General features: G+C 35.1%; 1 protein-coding gene across 1 annotated transcript in view; it reads left to right on the top strand.

Annotated features, from left to right (window-relative positions):
• Nucleotides 1-15,082, top strand: part of Arp1 (Actin-related protein 1) — a 403,959-nt gene that overhangs the window by 275,131 nt on the left and 113,746 nt on the right. Inside the window, exon 8 of the mRNA XM_090393056.1 lies at nucleotides 14,757-14,931. Within this exon, the coding sequence (XP_090249182.1) occupies nucleotides 14,757-14,931 (175 nt within the window). The remainder of the gene's footprint in view (nucleotides 1-14,756; nucleotides 14,932-15,082) is intronic.

Consider the following 15,082-nt stretch of genomic DNA (forward strand, 5'->3'; position numbering starts at 1 on the left):
GTCATAGGTCGTATGCAATGCGTATTGTGTATTCTCAAATCGTCTACTCAACTCAGCCCCTCCCCCAAGATTAAACCCTGAGTGTGCTACTGTTGGAGACTGAAGACAATATCAAAGACCTACATATAGATTTGACCTTGGACAATATGGCAGAGAGGGGTCGTTTGTCTGATGGCCATGATTTTGTGTGGGTGTGTGTTAATGTCAGTTGAAAACAGGTTGTGTGGAGAGAGAAATAGAACTGCCGAGAAAGGAAATGTAAGGAATGAAGACTGATTCTGGAGAAGTTAGCTAGTGCAAGAAGAAAGTAAGTAGGTGTGAGTAAAGGGCATCAGAGAGGAAGATGAGAGATTGAGAGATGGGAAGAAAGTAAATTAGAGAAAGTTGAGAGAGTGTGAAAGCAAAATAGAGAGATGAGAGGAAGAGGGAAAGTGAGAGAAAAAGAGAAATTAGAAACAGTAAGAATCAAGGATGCTAGTGAGAATGAATCTGTTCATAGTATGGAGATTTGAGAGTGCCAAAGTAGTGCTTGCCTGATGAAATGATGGTGTGGCAACGACAGTTAAGAGAAGTGAAAATGTAGAGGAGACGATAGTAATGATTGGTGCAAATAACCTGAAAAGTAGTGAATTGTGTTCCATGAGATTTGAGGTTGATGTTAGAGATAGTACAGCGGAAATGTGTCCGAGAAAAGATAGTAAATGTGCTGCCCTGGTATGTGGTGGAAATTATCAGTGATAACAAATGAGATAACAACAGGTATGTATAGGAAGAGAGGTCTGGAATATGTGGACCTAGAGTACATTTGAAGATAGAAGAGAACTGTATGCAAGAGATGAATTTCGTTTGAATGCAGGACACAGGCATTTGAGGAGACTGTTGTTTTTCGGGCAAGTGAGTGTGTTGGGACAGGGAAACTAGAAATGCACATGTGGAATATAGCAGGGGCAAGGATAGTGACTTGAGAAATGAGAGGATGTACAGTATATTGCTGAACCAGGTGAAGTATGATTAGAGTGTTATATTTTAATGTGCTTGTTTTGTTCCAAGTATGTTATTCCCCACCTTTATCCAAATTTGTTATATTAAAGACAGTAATGGAGTAAGATAACATGCTTAATTTTATTTTTTGTTGATTAGAATGTTTCAGATTTGTATTTGTGATGTTGCATCGACTTCAGGATCAACTTGTTGCGTTTTAAAGAATGAAGCTTGATGATAAAGACTTATTTACTATAAACATATAATTATATACAACAGATAATACATACATAGAATAATTAAATGGCCATTTTAAGAATAACATAAATAAATTCAATAATATTCACTCATACTCTGACTTTCACAGTCAATTCAATATTGAGAGATAATACAAAATATTTTACAAAAACAAACTGAATATAGTATTTAGTGAAAAGTTTTCTGTAATCTCATTTGGCCATATGGAAATTTATTTTGTAACATCTGTTTTATCACTGTTCAATAAATTTCCCTTTATTTAATTTTTTGCTCATTCGTTCAATCTATCTCTTAGATTCCTTAAATAGAATAGCTAAAGATCTCACTTGGCCAGTATACTTGAGTATGTCTTCCAATTTCCTTAATGCATCTATCTTTCAATTTAATGAAGTAGGTATGACAAATGATTGCTCAAACAATAAGAATATATTAATTGAGCAGTTCCAAATGCATTTCCAATACAAGGACTTTTTACCGCAGATTCCAAATTGTTCCTTGGAACATATATCACTTGCCTGTAATTAAGCACAAAATATTTTCATATACAAAGTGTGGATATATTATTCTGTTTTTCAGTTATCAACGTCAGAGGTCTGTTTCCTTGGAAAGTAATTAAAGATGCATATGAAAACTTTCTGAGATTAGTGAACTTAACTCAGTAGTTTATTAGACCTCTTTTGGCTTTCCTACCTTGCTTGACTGTTCCTAGCATTCCTGTTTCCCAGTGATAGCTGTTTTAAAAACAACTAAAGGGCATGCCCATTATCGAGATTCAAAGCAAAATTCAAGTGACAAAATGGCTGTTGTTGCTACAATGCCTGCACATTGTGCAATAATAATGACATACAAACACTACTGTAACACAAACCTACAAATAATATGCATACACCATTGCTGTGTTATTCCCTAAAGATTACAGTATACAGTAAGCAACTTTAAGGCTTAATTACATTTAAGTCTCTTTTAATATTGTTACCACTTACTCACATGGAGGTGCCAATGATACTAAGCATATAATTGCAATACTAAACGAATTTATTTATTTATTTATTCTTATGGCTACATGAAACTGGTAAGTCAAAAATACAAAAATACAGCCTTCCCGTGCCCCCCCCCCCCCCCCCCAGTAGTGTTGCCTTGTGGTACATTGTTGGTGCTTCAGACAAAAGAAGCCCCAGAGATGAATCACAGGCAACATGAAGCTAATGTCTCAAACAAGGCGTCCAAAGGTTTCCAAGCCTCCTGGACTACTTACATTATGATGAATACTAAATGAATAAATCACATCTATACTGTATATATATGTTTTAGATTACCTTATCACATAACAAAACACATTCCTCGTTAAATAAAATTTAAAATTCACTAAGCATAAAAAAGAACATAATAAGCATAGCGTTTGTGAGATTTTTGAAAGAGAAATAATGGCTATAAGAATACCGGCAATTCACTGATTTTTGTGTGTACAAATACTAGGAGCATTAGGAATAAAGAGATTGAGTTTGTGGCATTGAGTGACTCAGTCTCTCCAAAATTGTTGGTATTAGTGAAACTTGGTTAACTGAGGAAGATATTCTAACAGGGATATAAATCGAAGGTATAGCATATTTTGACAGGAATAGTGAAGGTAAACGTGATAGTGGAGTGTGACTGATGGTAAGAGATGAATTGTGCATTTCAAGATGGAGAATCAGAATGGAAAGAACCCTAATGGCTTTTAGAGTGTATGGTGTGAGACAGATATTTACAAGACAAGATATTTAGTAGGATGTTGCTGTAGGCCAGGGAATATAGATTGTGATGAGCAGGAATTGTTTAGGCAAATTAGTTTGGCAAGTGCAAAGCGAGTGATCATCATGGGGGACCTCAACTATAAAAATATAAACTGGGCAGAGGAGACGGCATTCGTTACTAAGGAAACTGAATTTTTGGAGGATGAATAGGTATGTAGAGGTATCAAAGTAGAAGGAATTTATTTGAAATTATAAAGCTGGATTGACTTAGAAACCAGCATGCAGCAGTACAGTGGATGAAATAATTTGATTGAATAGAGATACTTAAGAAAAAATGTTGACAGTGGCAGATTGTACACCTTGAGTGAAGAAGATAAAGCAATTTCTAGTCAAGTAGATGACGATAAATAAAATAGGAATTGCATATGAAAAAGAAATAAGGGAAGACATAAAGAGTTGGAGAACAGTTACATGAGGAATATAAGGCTCAGGCTAAGAAAGCAACTAATATTACAAGGAGAGAAATGGAATGTGTGAAGAGACTAGCACTGTAATCCAAGGAGAATTCTGGTGGTGGAGGGGGTGCTATGTTGCATGTAAAAGTAAAAATGATAGTGGACACATTACCTTGCTGGATTGAAATGGAATTTGGGTGACTAATTCAGATAACATATAACATACTTGAGCTTATAATGATTACTTTATTAGAATATTCCATCCTAGTACAATAGGCTTTATTCCTAGAAGGATAACGTGGTGAAGTGTTAGAAGTGAATGAAAAGGATGTTCTGAATACAGAGTACACTAAATATCCGTAAGGCCAGGAGACTAGATGGAATTTCACCACCTGTTTTAAGGTAATTTGATGTGGAACTAACCATGCTGTTGACTTAGCTTTGCAACAGGACAGATGCCTGATTTTTTTTATTTTTTTTTAAGAGAATGCATTGCCTGAGAGGGTGGTGAAAGTTTGTGTTGACTAGTGTTGACCTCTCACAGTGAGTCTTGTAACTCCACGAAAGTCAAGATGATAATAATAATAATAATAATATACTTGTTGGAAATCAACAAAAATCTGGTGAATATTTGTATCGAATTCCCAAAATTCCTGAAACTTCTTTGGTAGACACCATTCTATATAAACGGATTTAATCTGTTCTTCAAAATAGAGGTAAATATTTTGTATGTTGTGCATAGCAGAGAAATACCTCTATAATGTTTACAAAGTGTTTTGTCATTCATATTTATTGGTCAGATCAGAGATTTTCTCTATGCTTTTGACATTTCCTCTTTCTGCCATATGGTTAAAATCAATTCATATGTTTTGTCTTAGGTTTCTTTCCTTCTGCTTTCAATAACTTTGCAGGGATTTGTTCCTGAGTAAATGTATTATATCATGAAGCTTTTGCCTTGATGGTAGTTCTATAAACTCTTCTTCAGTAGTAGTTGTTATATAATTTTGAGTTGCAGAGTTTATCATCCTTTCAGGGATTTAGGCCCAGTGGCCTGGTCTTGTCTAACTCCATCTTTTCCTTGGTCAACCCTGACTACTTCATCCTCCAACTGTGGGTGGTATTGGAGTATTATTTTGGATAGTTTTGAATGCCCAGTCTTTTGATATGTTCAATCCACTTTTTTCAGTATTTGTATACTTTGTCCAGTACTGAATCTGTTTTTAATTCTTTACGTAATTCTGTGCTGCTTTTTTTTTGTCCCAGAGAGTATAGCCTGCTGCCTTTCACGGGAATTTCATTTCACCAGTTACTATTATTTTTTCTTCTGCAGTTTTTATAGTCCATAATTCACTTCCATACACAGTAGAGAAGGTCTTGCCAAAATGTTATAAACTCTTTTATAACATTTTGGCAAGACTTGCCAAACTTTTAAACTTGTTTAGGTTTGGAAATATCATTGATCATTCCTGTTATCTTTAGAAAGTTTGAAATTTTAATATCAATGTCAGCTTCTTTTGTATATGATACAGCGCATCCAAGGTGTTTGAAGCAGTTAATTTGTTCTAAAATTTTATTTTCAATCATTTTATTTCTGACTGGAGATGGTCCTTTAAAAGCCATGATTTTTGTTTTATCTGTTGATATTTGCATTCCAAATTTTTTAGCAGTTATGTTTAAGAAGTATATTCATCTTTGGAGTTCATCTTCACTTCTTGCTATGATTATTGGTTGTCTACAAACAAAAAGGTATTCAGTATAGTTCCATGATCCAGTTTAAATTCTGGTCTTATATTTTTCTTCCATTTCTTTACTGTTTCATGTACATAGATATTAAATAAGTGGTGACATTGGACATCCTTGATGGACCCTCTGTTTATTAATTTCCATTCTGTAACGTTTTCATTGATTCTTACATCTATTTGGTTGTTTAGATACATGTTAGTTATTGCAGCAAGCAACTTATTTGGAATGTTTAGATTCTTGAGTATGGTCCACAGTTTGTTCCTTAAGACTCTGTCAAAGGCTTTCTAGTAATCTACAAATGCTATGTGTAGTTCTACGTCAAATTCATAATGTTTTTCTATTAAGATTTTTAATGCTAAAAGCTAGGTCAATGCATGATCATCCCTTTTGTAACCATTTTGTTCTTCACAGTTTATCTTCTACATGTGATTTAAGTCTTGAAGTTTATATTCACGCAAAAATTTATAACGAGTATTTAGGAGACTTATTCCTCTGTAATTTTCACAGTTGCAGTTATCGCTTTTTTATATATTGAAATGATAATTGCCCCATTCCAATTTTCTGCAATTTTTCCCTTGCTACTGGATATTGTTAAATAATTTTAAGTCATGTCATTTGAAGAATAGGATCTGCATATTTAATAAGTCCTATATTTATTCCATCTTCTCCAGGGAATTTTCCTGATTTGCTTTGCTATATTACTTGTTGGATTTCTTGTAATGTTATTTCTTCCACTGTATAGTTAGTAGATAGCATTATATCAGTTTTTGATTGATTACTATCTTGCCATAAGTTCTGGAAGAAGTCCACCCAGGTTTTCTTTTATTTCAAGCTACACTTTTTCTTTTACCTCCTTATTCAAATTTCTTAGAATTTTGTATGTATTTGGCCTCTTCACTGTAAGATCTCTTTCCAGTTGTGCTATGAAGTTATCCCATGTTTCTCTATTATTTTTCTTGCGTACTTTTTTTGCTATTGTTCTTTTATAATTAATTATAAAATGTTTATAATTAATTTCTGCTTATAGTGATTTTGTGTTTATATGCTTCTTTCTTGTCTTTGATTATTGTTTCAATGTTTTCATCCCAGTTTCTTATTCCCTTTCTCCTCTTCCATTTACTTTTTTGTTCTGAGGCATTCTGTCATTGCATTTCTTAATATATTTTTTTAAAATTACTCCATTTTGTCCCTATATTGTCGTTTTCTTTTATTTGTTCTAGTTTTCCCATTTATTCTTTGCAGATTAAGGTAGCAAATACTTTTATCATCCAAGAGTTGAATTCTAAAAGATTTCTGGAGATTTCTTAGCATAGATTTGGTTAATTTAAAACCATCTTGGGGATATTCTTAATTTTTCTTGTAAGAGATAATAAGAGATAAAACATTTCTAAATACTTGACCATCTAGAATCATATTAGTTGTTTTCCTATTAGCTATTATATAGTTTATTATACTTTTTAGGCTTCTTGTTTCTCAAGTGAATATATGCTTTTAAAAAAGTATTAGTAATTTTTAAGTTATTATGTGGAAAAATCCATAAGTCTGTATCCATTTTTATTATATGTAATTTCACCATTTGTTCCTATATTTATACCTAGTGGAATTGTAATAATGTGGTTAATTTCCGATATTGTAATATTGATTGGTTACTGTGCTATTGTAATATCTTTATTTTATTATATTATATGCTTTCCTTATATATTCCTTTCTTATTCTACCCTACTATTGCGTGAGTGGTTTATCAACGTTTCGCACTATGAGTCATATGCCTACGAATACTGGAAAATTTTTTTGTTAAGACTGCGGCACCAGTATCGTTTAATTGGCATAAAACTCAGTAATATGGCCGGTTGATTTCTCTCTCTCTCTCTCTCTCTCTAGCACAAATTCCTTCAATAAACTTGAACACAAATAGTCGTCATCTAATTGCACTTAACTACATGCTCCTGCTATCTTACTTGGTTCCCGCTCTTAGGTTCACATTTATTTAGGAACAGTGCATTGAAATTTGAAAGATCAGGCAGCACTCTATTGACATATAAACAAAACACATTTATTTTCACTAGTATAAAATGTACATCAATCAAACGATAGGAAGGTTGCTCTCTTTACCTATCTGTTAAATCTTTAGCGTAAAGAGAAACTATTTCACTTCAATACTAAACTTTCTCAAGTGAATATATGCTTTATCTTTCATTCATTATATTATTCATTCTTTGTTTACTATGTCTTGGTCAGGTTAAATTTATCATAGGATTAAATATATTCCTTTTACAAACGTTCTTTTTATATTACAATCTTTTGAGATGTGACCTCTGTAAAAGGCGATGTAAAGCCCTTGTAGAATTCCAAGCTACATCAAATTTTACAGAATGTTCCCTATTCTGCATTGAAATTTCCCATTATTAATGGATAATCATTTGAGTTTATTTTATATTTTGTAAATCTGAATTAAAGTCATTGTTATCTTCCTTCCTCTGGGGCATTGATGCCAATAATAGTCAGGAAGCCATGACTTATTTGTAATCTTAGTTCTACAATTCTCACGCTCCAGTATTTGTAATGTATGATATTTTTTTTAATTGAGTTGTAAATGAAAATCATTACACCTGGTACTATTATTGCTCTTTCTTCCTTTATGACTCCACTGTAGATAGATATAGATGTAATTATCTGTTTCATCTGAATCTTTTTGTTGTTTGTTATTACAACAAAAAATTTTTATAAAAATATAAAATTACCTTTACTGGTAATTTTATATTTTTATAAGGGTTTTGTCTAGATTTTGATGTTTGTGATGGATACTCCTGACATTCCAAGTAGCAACATTCAGATATTCTTTTTCCTTTCCTTATCCTGCTCATATCCATTAACCTGTCTGAGTCGTTTTCCAGAGTGACAGTCCAGCTACTTCTTTCCTGAGACATTGGAGTAAGAAAAGATTCAGCTAGGTTGGTTACCAGCCATCTGCAGCCTAGTTTAGTGGTGGATCTGCCACCTTAGGGCCTCCAAACTTGCCCTAAGTCTTTCTCCTCTCATTTGTACCTGACCATGCTTCCCACTGGGGCTAATACCTAATCTTCCATTTGGTTGGTCAGGTGCCAGGGTTCATCACATGGAGAGGAGAGTTGGATTGGGGGAGGAGGTTAAGTGATTCTACTTGAGAGGATCACATATCATGCATCCAACCCCTTTGAACCCTGAGTTGCAAAAAGGGGGGGGAAACAGATGGAGAAAATATTACCAAAAACTGCTGAATAAAAACATCATGAGTTGCAGAGGTGGCATTCTTGTACAGCAATTCATGGAAATGTACTCTCTATCTGTTTATTGTTAACACATTTCCTTGCCAATCTCTGCTATATCTAGCCCAGGCTCTGCCTTTATTGTATTATAAGCTTGTATAAGATTGCTCTTGTTCTTCATTTCTTGTGCATCATTTCATTAAGGACTTGTCATTTCTTCTTTCAACAGATTTTATCTGCTTTCTTTCTCAGTTCTTCATATTTTTCTTCATTAATTGATTTTGATAGACAGCCACATGACAAGCTCTTAAATAAATTGAAACAGATGGGTTTGGATAACAGACTTCTGTGTTGGATCAGAGACTGGCTGTCAGACAGGTATCAGAAAGTTGTATATGGGGGTGCAGTATCTCAAAAGAGAAAGGTCACCAGTCGTGTGCTGCAGGGGTCAGTTTTGGGGCCATTGTTGTTCAATTTGTGTGTTAATGATATTAGGTTGGGTTTAACTAGTGATATCCAACTGTTTGCAGATGATGCAAAACTGGGGAGAGCAGTGCACAGTCAGACTGATGTTAATGCCTTACAAGAGGACTTGAATAGATTGCATGATTGGGCAGGTAAATGGAACAGTCAGTTCAATGTTGCCAAGTGTAAGGTTTTGAGATTTGGTAAGCAACGATGGGATGCTAAGTATACACTTGGTGGGGAAACTTGAACAGAAGTAGAAGAGATGAGAGATATAGGAGTGATGATGGACAAGGACCTGAAATTCAGGGGCCACATTGTACAAGTTGTGAAGACTTCACATCAAATAATGGCAATGATATGGAGAACCTTGACTTGCAGAAATAGAAAGGTTATGATTCCATTGTATAAGGCCTTGATCAGGACTCATATGGATCATTGTGCACAGATTTGGTCGCCAGGTTTTCATGGTGACGAGGATATGTTGGAAAAAGTACAGAGACGATTCACAAAGGTAGTCAGTAGGCTTTCAAATGTGAAGTACGAGGACAGATTGAGAGAATGTAAGTTACAGAGCTTAGTGAATAGGAAGAAGAGGGGGAGATGTGATTGAGACATATAAGCTGGTCATGGGTTGTTATCAGGTAGACATGGAACAGATTTTTCATAGAATGGAAGAGGGGAGTAGAACAAGAGGCCATTGCTGGAAACTGTATAAGGAGGGTATGAGCAAAGGAGTGAAGCAGGTTCTTTGCATGGAGAGTGGTTGGTGAGTGGAATGCATTGCCTGAGTGTGTTGTGGATGTGGACACATTGAATCAGTTTAAGACACGGTTGGATGAGCATTGTATGCAACATAATAAATTTAGTTTAATCCTTTATCCAAGTGTAAGCAAACAAAGTTTGCACCTGAAGTATCTTCAGGACTAAGGCAACTCATGGTAAAGGTGGACCAAGCTCTCATCGCTACTTGTCTTAGTATCTCCCATAATGCAAAGCACATTTCCTTGCAGACATGTATAATTCTATGCATTAAGGGAAGGGCCACTACCCAGACCAGTTTCAACCTTTATTGTGGTCTCGTCAGTGAGAGCCAGACCCAGAGGTGGGGATACTAAGGTGGAAGCAGTGGAGAGGTCATATTTACCTATGCAAGTTGCCAAAAAGTGATGAGAGCTTGGTCTGCCTTTACCACGATTTGCCTCAGTCCTGAAGATACTTCAGGGGCAAACTTAATGCTATGCATTAAGGGAAGAGCCACTAGCCAGCCCCAGAAGTGGTAATAGTAAGGTGGAAGCAATGGAGAGATCATATTTTAAAGGATTAAACTAAATTTATTATAGTCTAACCAAGTGAAAAAAACTTTCAACATCTTTCTCTAAATCCAGAGTAATTTAATAATAAGGTGAGACACTTTTTGGCAACTTGCGTAGGTAAATATGACCTCTCCATTGCTTCCACCTTAGTATCACCACTTCTTTGTCTGGCTCCCACTGACGAGACCTCAATAAAGGTCGAAATCGGTCTGGGTAGTGGCCATTCCCTTAATGCATAGCATTATACATGTCCGCAAGGAGATGTGCTTTGCATTATGGGAGATACTATGACAAGTAGTGATGAGAGTTTGGTCCACCTTTACCACGAGTTGCCTCAGTCCTGAAGATACTTCAGGCACAAACTTTGCTTACACTTGGATAAAGGATTAAACTAAATTTATTATAGTCTAACCAAGTGAAAAAAACTTCCAACATCTTTCTCTAAATCCAGAGTTATTTAATAATGATGTGAGACACATTTTGGCAACTCGTATAGGTAAATATGATCTCTCCATTGCTTCCACCTTAGTATCACCACCTAAGGTGTGGAAGTTGTAACAGTATTTATGGCATGATGAGGTATATTTGCAAGCTTTTTCCTCTGAAACAATCTGGTCTTGTCTCCATTAACCACCTTACCGGCCAGTATGGATCAAATACGCATCAGCATTCGCTTCGTATCCATCATATATTTCAATGTTATAACAATGGTATTACAATTTTAATAAGCACTTCGCATCCATGATAACTTGAACGTCTATAGACGTCTTGGCCAGTAGCGTGGTTAAACACTTGTGGCAAGTAAGGACCTGCATAATAATTTGTTTCAGTCACTCAGGAGATATTTCTCAACTGCTTCAGTATCATCATTAGCAACATCTAAAGACACTTAAACATGATACCAGCATTGTTCTTAAATATAGCATACTAATTATTCCTTGCCACAAAGTATGTATATTTTCTTTGAAAAAACGTCATGCCATCATCCGAATAATCATTAAACTTAACAGAACATGCGTTTGAACTTGGTCTTCGATTCACAATAGTTAACAGTTTTTTCCCAACTCAAAAATACCGCTAGAATGCTTTTTTTGTTATTATTGTTGACTTTCAAGAGGCATATCCTGTCACATTTTCCTTTATATGGCAGCATCCTTTACTGTTGTGTTTACTATTGATGGTGGGAGACCATGATCACATCTTCTGACTGTTGAGCTTTATCCATCATCATATTTCTTTGTTACTTTCATTTTCATCACTAGATCAGTTCTGATGTGTTTGTACATGGATTCAATTTTACATTTCTGTTCCTTTTTCCAGTTGTAATTAGGATCCTACCACAATGCATGCAAACATAAAAATTATTAAAATACACAAATACAAATTACGACTGAGCCAGTCACATTAAAATAATGCTGGTGGATTACATAAAATTTTTGTAATTCAAACTTTTTTCCTTCAGTCCCTTCAAGACAATTGGCAGAAATTAGTTTGTCTGTATATATTTAAACAAGCTGACTAATTAGAACTCTCCTTCAGAAGTTAAACTTTCAGTTGCTATTCAACATATTTCTTCAATGGCAACTTGGACAACTTGCCATTGAAGAAATGAGCAGAGAATTGGATAGAAAGTAAATATAGGAACATACTTTTTTATTGTTTAATCTGACATTGTATGATATCCTCTTCCACATTTTTTGTAAAGCATCAAAATTGTCATTTTCCTCAGTGAAGTGCTGCTAGCTGTCACAATTCAGATGTTGGTTGCGTATGCCAGATCACCATTTCATTGCAAAAATATAGTAGAAGATAAAAATTTCATATCTCATTAGCAGCAATAATGATTATTATTATTACAGGCTACTCCAAGGAGTCCTTGGACTCATTGAGGGAAGCTCAACATCATGTCAAGTGCTATCCAACATTTGTGCAGTATTTTGATTTGAACTAATTCATAGTCATGGCACCTACAACAGACTTTGGCAACCTATTCCACTCATTTGCCACTCTCCAAGCAAAAAAACCTAGCTCTAACTACACTCTTACTTAGTTTCCAAGGATAACCCTTAGTTCTCTCACCACCAGACCTGTTCTGAAAAATTTCCTCTGAATTAATCTTGTAAAAACCCGTCAGTAATTTGTATGTCTCAATCATATCACCCCTTTTCTATCTATTAACCAGTTTCTGTAATCCACAAATTTTCAACCTGTTCTCATAAGGTTCCTTCCATAGACCTGCTACCATCTTTTTCACTGGCTCTGGATCCTCTACACCAGTGCTTCCCAAATTGTGGGCCACAGCACCCTTTTGGGCGGGGCCCTTTAGTTTTATTGAGGGAGTCGTGAAATAATGAAAACAAATTTTAAAATGTTTTAAGACTAAGTGTGCAATGTCAAATGTATATTGCTAAAATATGTAATATTTTCATTTGATTTTTGCAATATTCGCTGCGTATGTTTGTATTGAATATAAATACAATAAATATAATAATATATGTATATATGTCTGTATTACGATTTTTTTTTTATTTTTTTTTTTTTTATATGGAGGCCGTGAAATATCTTAATTTTTCAAAGGTGTCTTTACATCCATAAGTTTGGGGAACACTGCTCTACATCCCTTCCTCATCACAAGAAACCCTGGCATCCAGATCTGCATGCAGTAGTCAAGATGGGGGTCTTATCAAAGCTTGCAAATTCAGTAACCAAGTAATGAGCTGCTTTAGCCACTTTTGCTGTGTGCTCCCAAACTTTAACTACCTATCCATTAACACTCCCAAATCTCTAGATTCATCAATTTCCTGAAGTACAGTTCCACTAGTGGTTTACAGCTGGTAATCTTTTCACTCCAAAATGCACAACCTTACACTTAGCTACATTAAACCAACATCCATTCTTCCTTGCCCAAGCTGCCAGTCTATCCAAGTCATTGTGCAAAATTTTATCATCATCTGTATTAACAATTGCTCTACCCAACTTTGCATCATTGGCAAATAACTGAACAGTTCCTCTCAGATCCTTACCTATATCGTTAATGTACAAATTAAACAGTAGCAGTCCAAGAATAGAACCTTGTGGCATGCCACTAGGTCACAGGCCTTCTTTTGGACTCTACTCCTGAATAAACTACACTCTGATATCTCTCCATCAACTACGCTCTTATTCACCTATCCTTCACAAAACCATGCTGCACCCCCTATACAGTATCCCATTTCTATCTACCTATTCCTGTATTTTGCTCTTGACCAACTTATCCAATGCTTTTACAACTCCTAATATGATGATTGGTCTATAATTTGCTGCATCAGTCTTGGAGCCTCCTTTATGCAATGGAGCTGTTTTCCCATCTTTCCACTTCCTTGGGACTAACCCAGAACTGAGACTTAGATTAAGCAATATGGTCAAGGGCATTGACAATTTCCTAGCAGCTTCATACAGAACTCGAGCTGATATATCATCCAATCCCACAGCTGTATTCACATTAAGGTTGTGTGATATGTTATGCACCACCATTTCATTTATCTCAGCTCCCATATAAGCCTTTGCCTCTTACTCGTTACTGCAGTATCCTCCATCTGATTGATATACTCTTGCAAAGTGTTCACTTAGTAATTCCACCATTGCGACGGATTCAGTTACCTCTCTACCATTGGCATTCTTTAAAGTCATTCTGCCATATACATTCTTTCTTTTACTTGCAGCATATCGAAAGAACTGTTTGGGAAAAATGTTTGCCTTTCTTACCACACTGATTACCCTTCTAGCCTGTGCTTTGTACTGTTCATGTGCCTGCTAGTAACCTTTCTCCTTGAATTGCCTCCACGATTTTTTTTCAAGCTCCATCTTAATGATGATATGCATCCATTTAACTCTCACTTAATTTACTCTCCTGACTCTAGGTATGCAGTCTTCCATTACTTCTCTCAAACACTCTTTTACCACTTCCCATGCAATAGCAGCATCCAACCCTTGCAGTTTCACATGCCATGGTGCTAATCCAAGCAATCTCCTAAGCTTGTCATACTTACCAGCTCTGTAATTCCACATATACTCCATGTTAACTGAAAATTCTACACATTTAGCCACATCCCAGATCAAGACCATGTGATCATTCACAGATGAAATTATTAGATCGAGCACTCTTGAACCCCTAGTATTCCATCACATGCTGAGACAACTTGTGATGGAATATACCTAAATTCCATTTCCTTCCTCCCATGTCTGCTTCTCCTTCCAATCTATGTTCTCATAGAATCCTCTATAATAATTATGCACTCTCCACTCATTGAGTCTATTTGCTGATGTATATTATCTCCATCTTTTCCATACCCTAGTCTATAGCAGCATGCAACTGTATATGTTTACATAATTTTTCTCTCATATTAGTATTTTGCTTTTAAAGGTTATAAATAATGTGCATTCATATATGTATGCAGTAATATACCATTACATACTTCATTCTGTTTGTATTTTTTTGCTTTTTTTTACATGACATGGAAGCCTAATATACTCATATGTTAAGTTCAGTATATCAATTAAATTCTTTTACTTTTGTTATAGATTGGTCCAGCCCGTTTTAGGGCTCCAGAGATATTGTTTAGACCTGACCTAATTGGTCAGGAATATGAAGGTCTACACGAAGTACTAGTATTTTCTGTTCATAAATCAGATATGGATCTTCGTAGGGTGTTATATCAAAACATTGTATTATCAGGAGGTTCAACTCTATTTAAAGGTATTTTCATGATTATGCATTTGTGTGATATAGGTTTTTAATGTTTTGTTTTTTTTTCTTCGAAAAATAAATAATAATTGTGCAAGTGCATCTAATAAGCAACACACATGACAAAATTATATTTTTACAGTATTAATTACATTACCAGCAT

Source organism: Typopeltis vanoorti, chromosome 5 (genome assembly GCF_054136105.1).
Source record: "Typopeltis vanoorti isolate ZY-2024b chromosome 5, IOZ_Tvanoo_1.0, whole genome shotgun sequence".
In the NCBI taxonomy this organism is placed as follows: domain Eukaryota; kingdom Metazoa; phylum Arthropoda; class Arachnida; order Uropygi; family Thelyphonidae; genus Typopeltis; species Typopeltis vanoorti.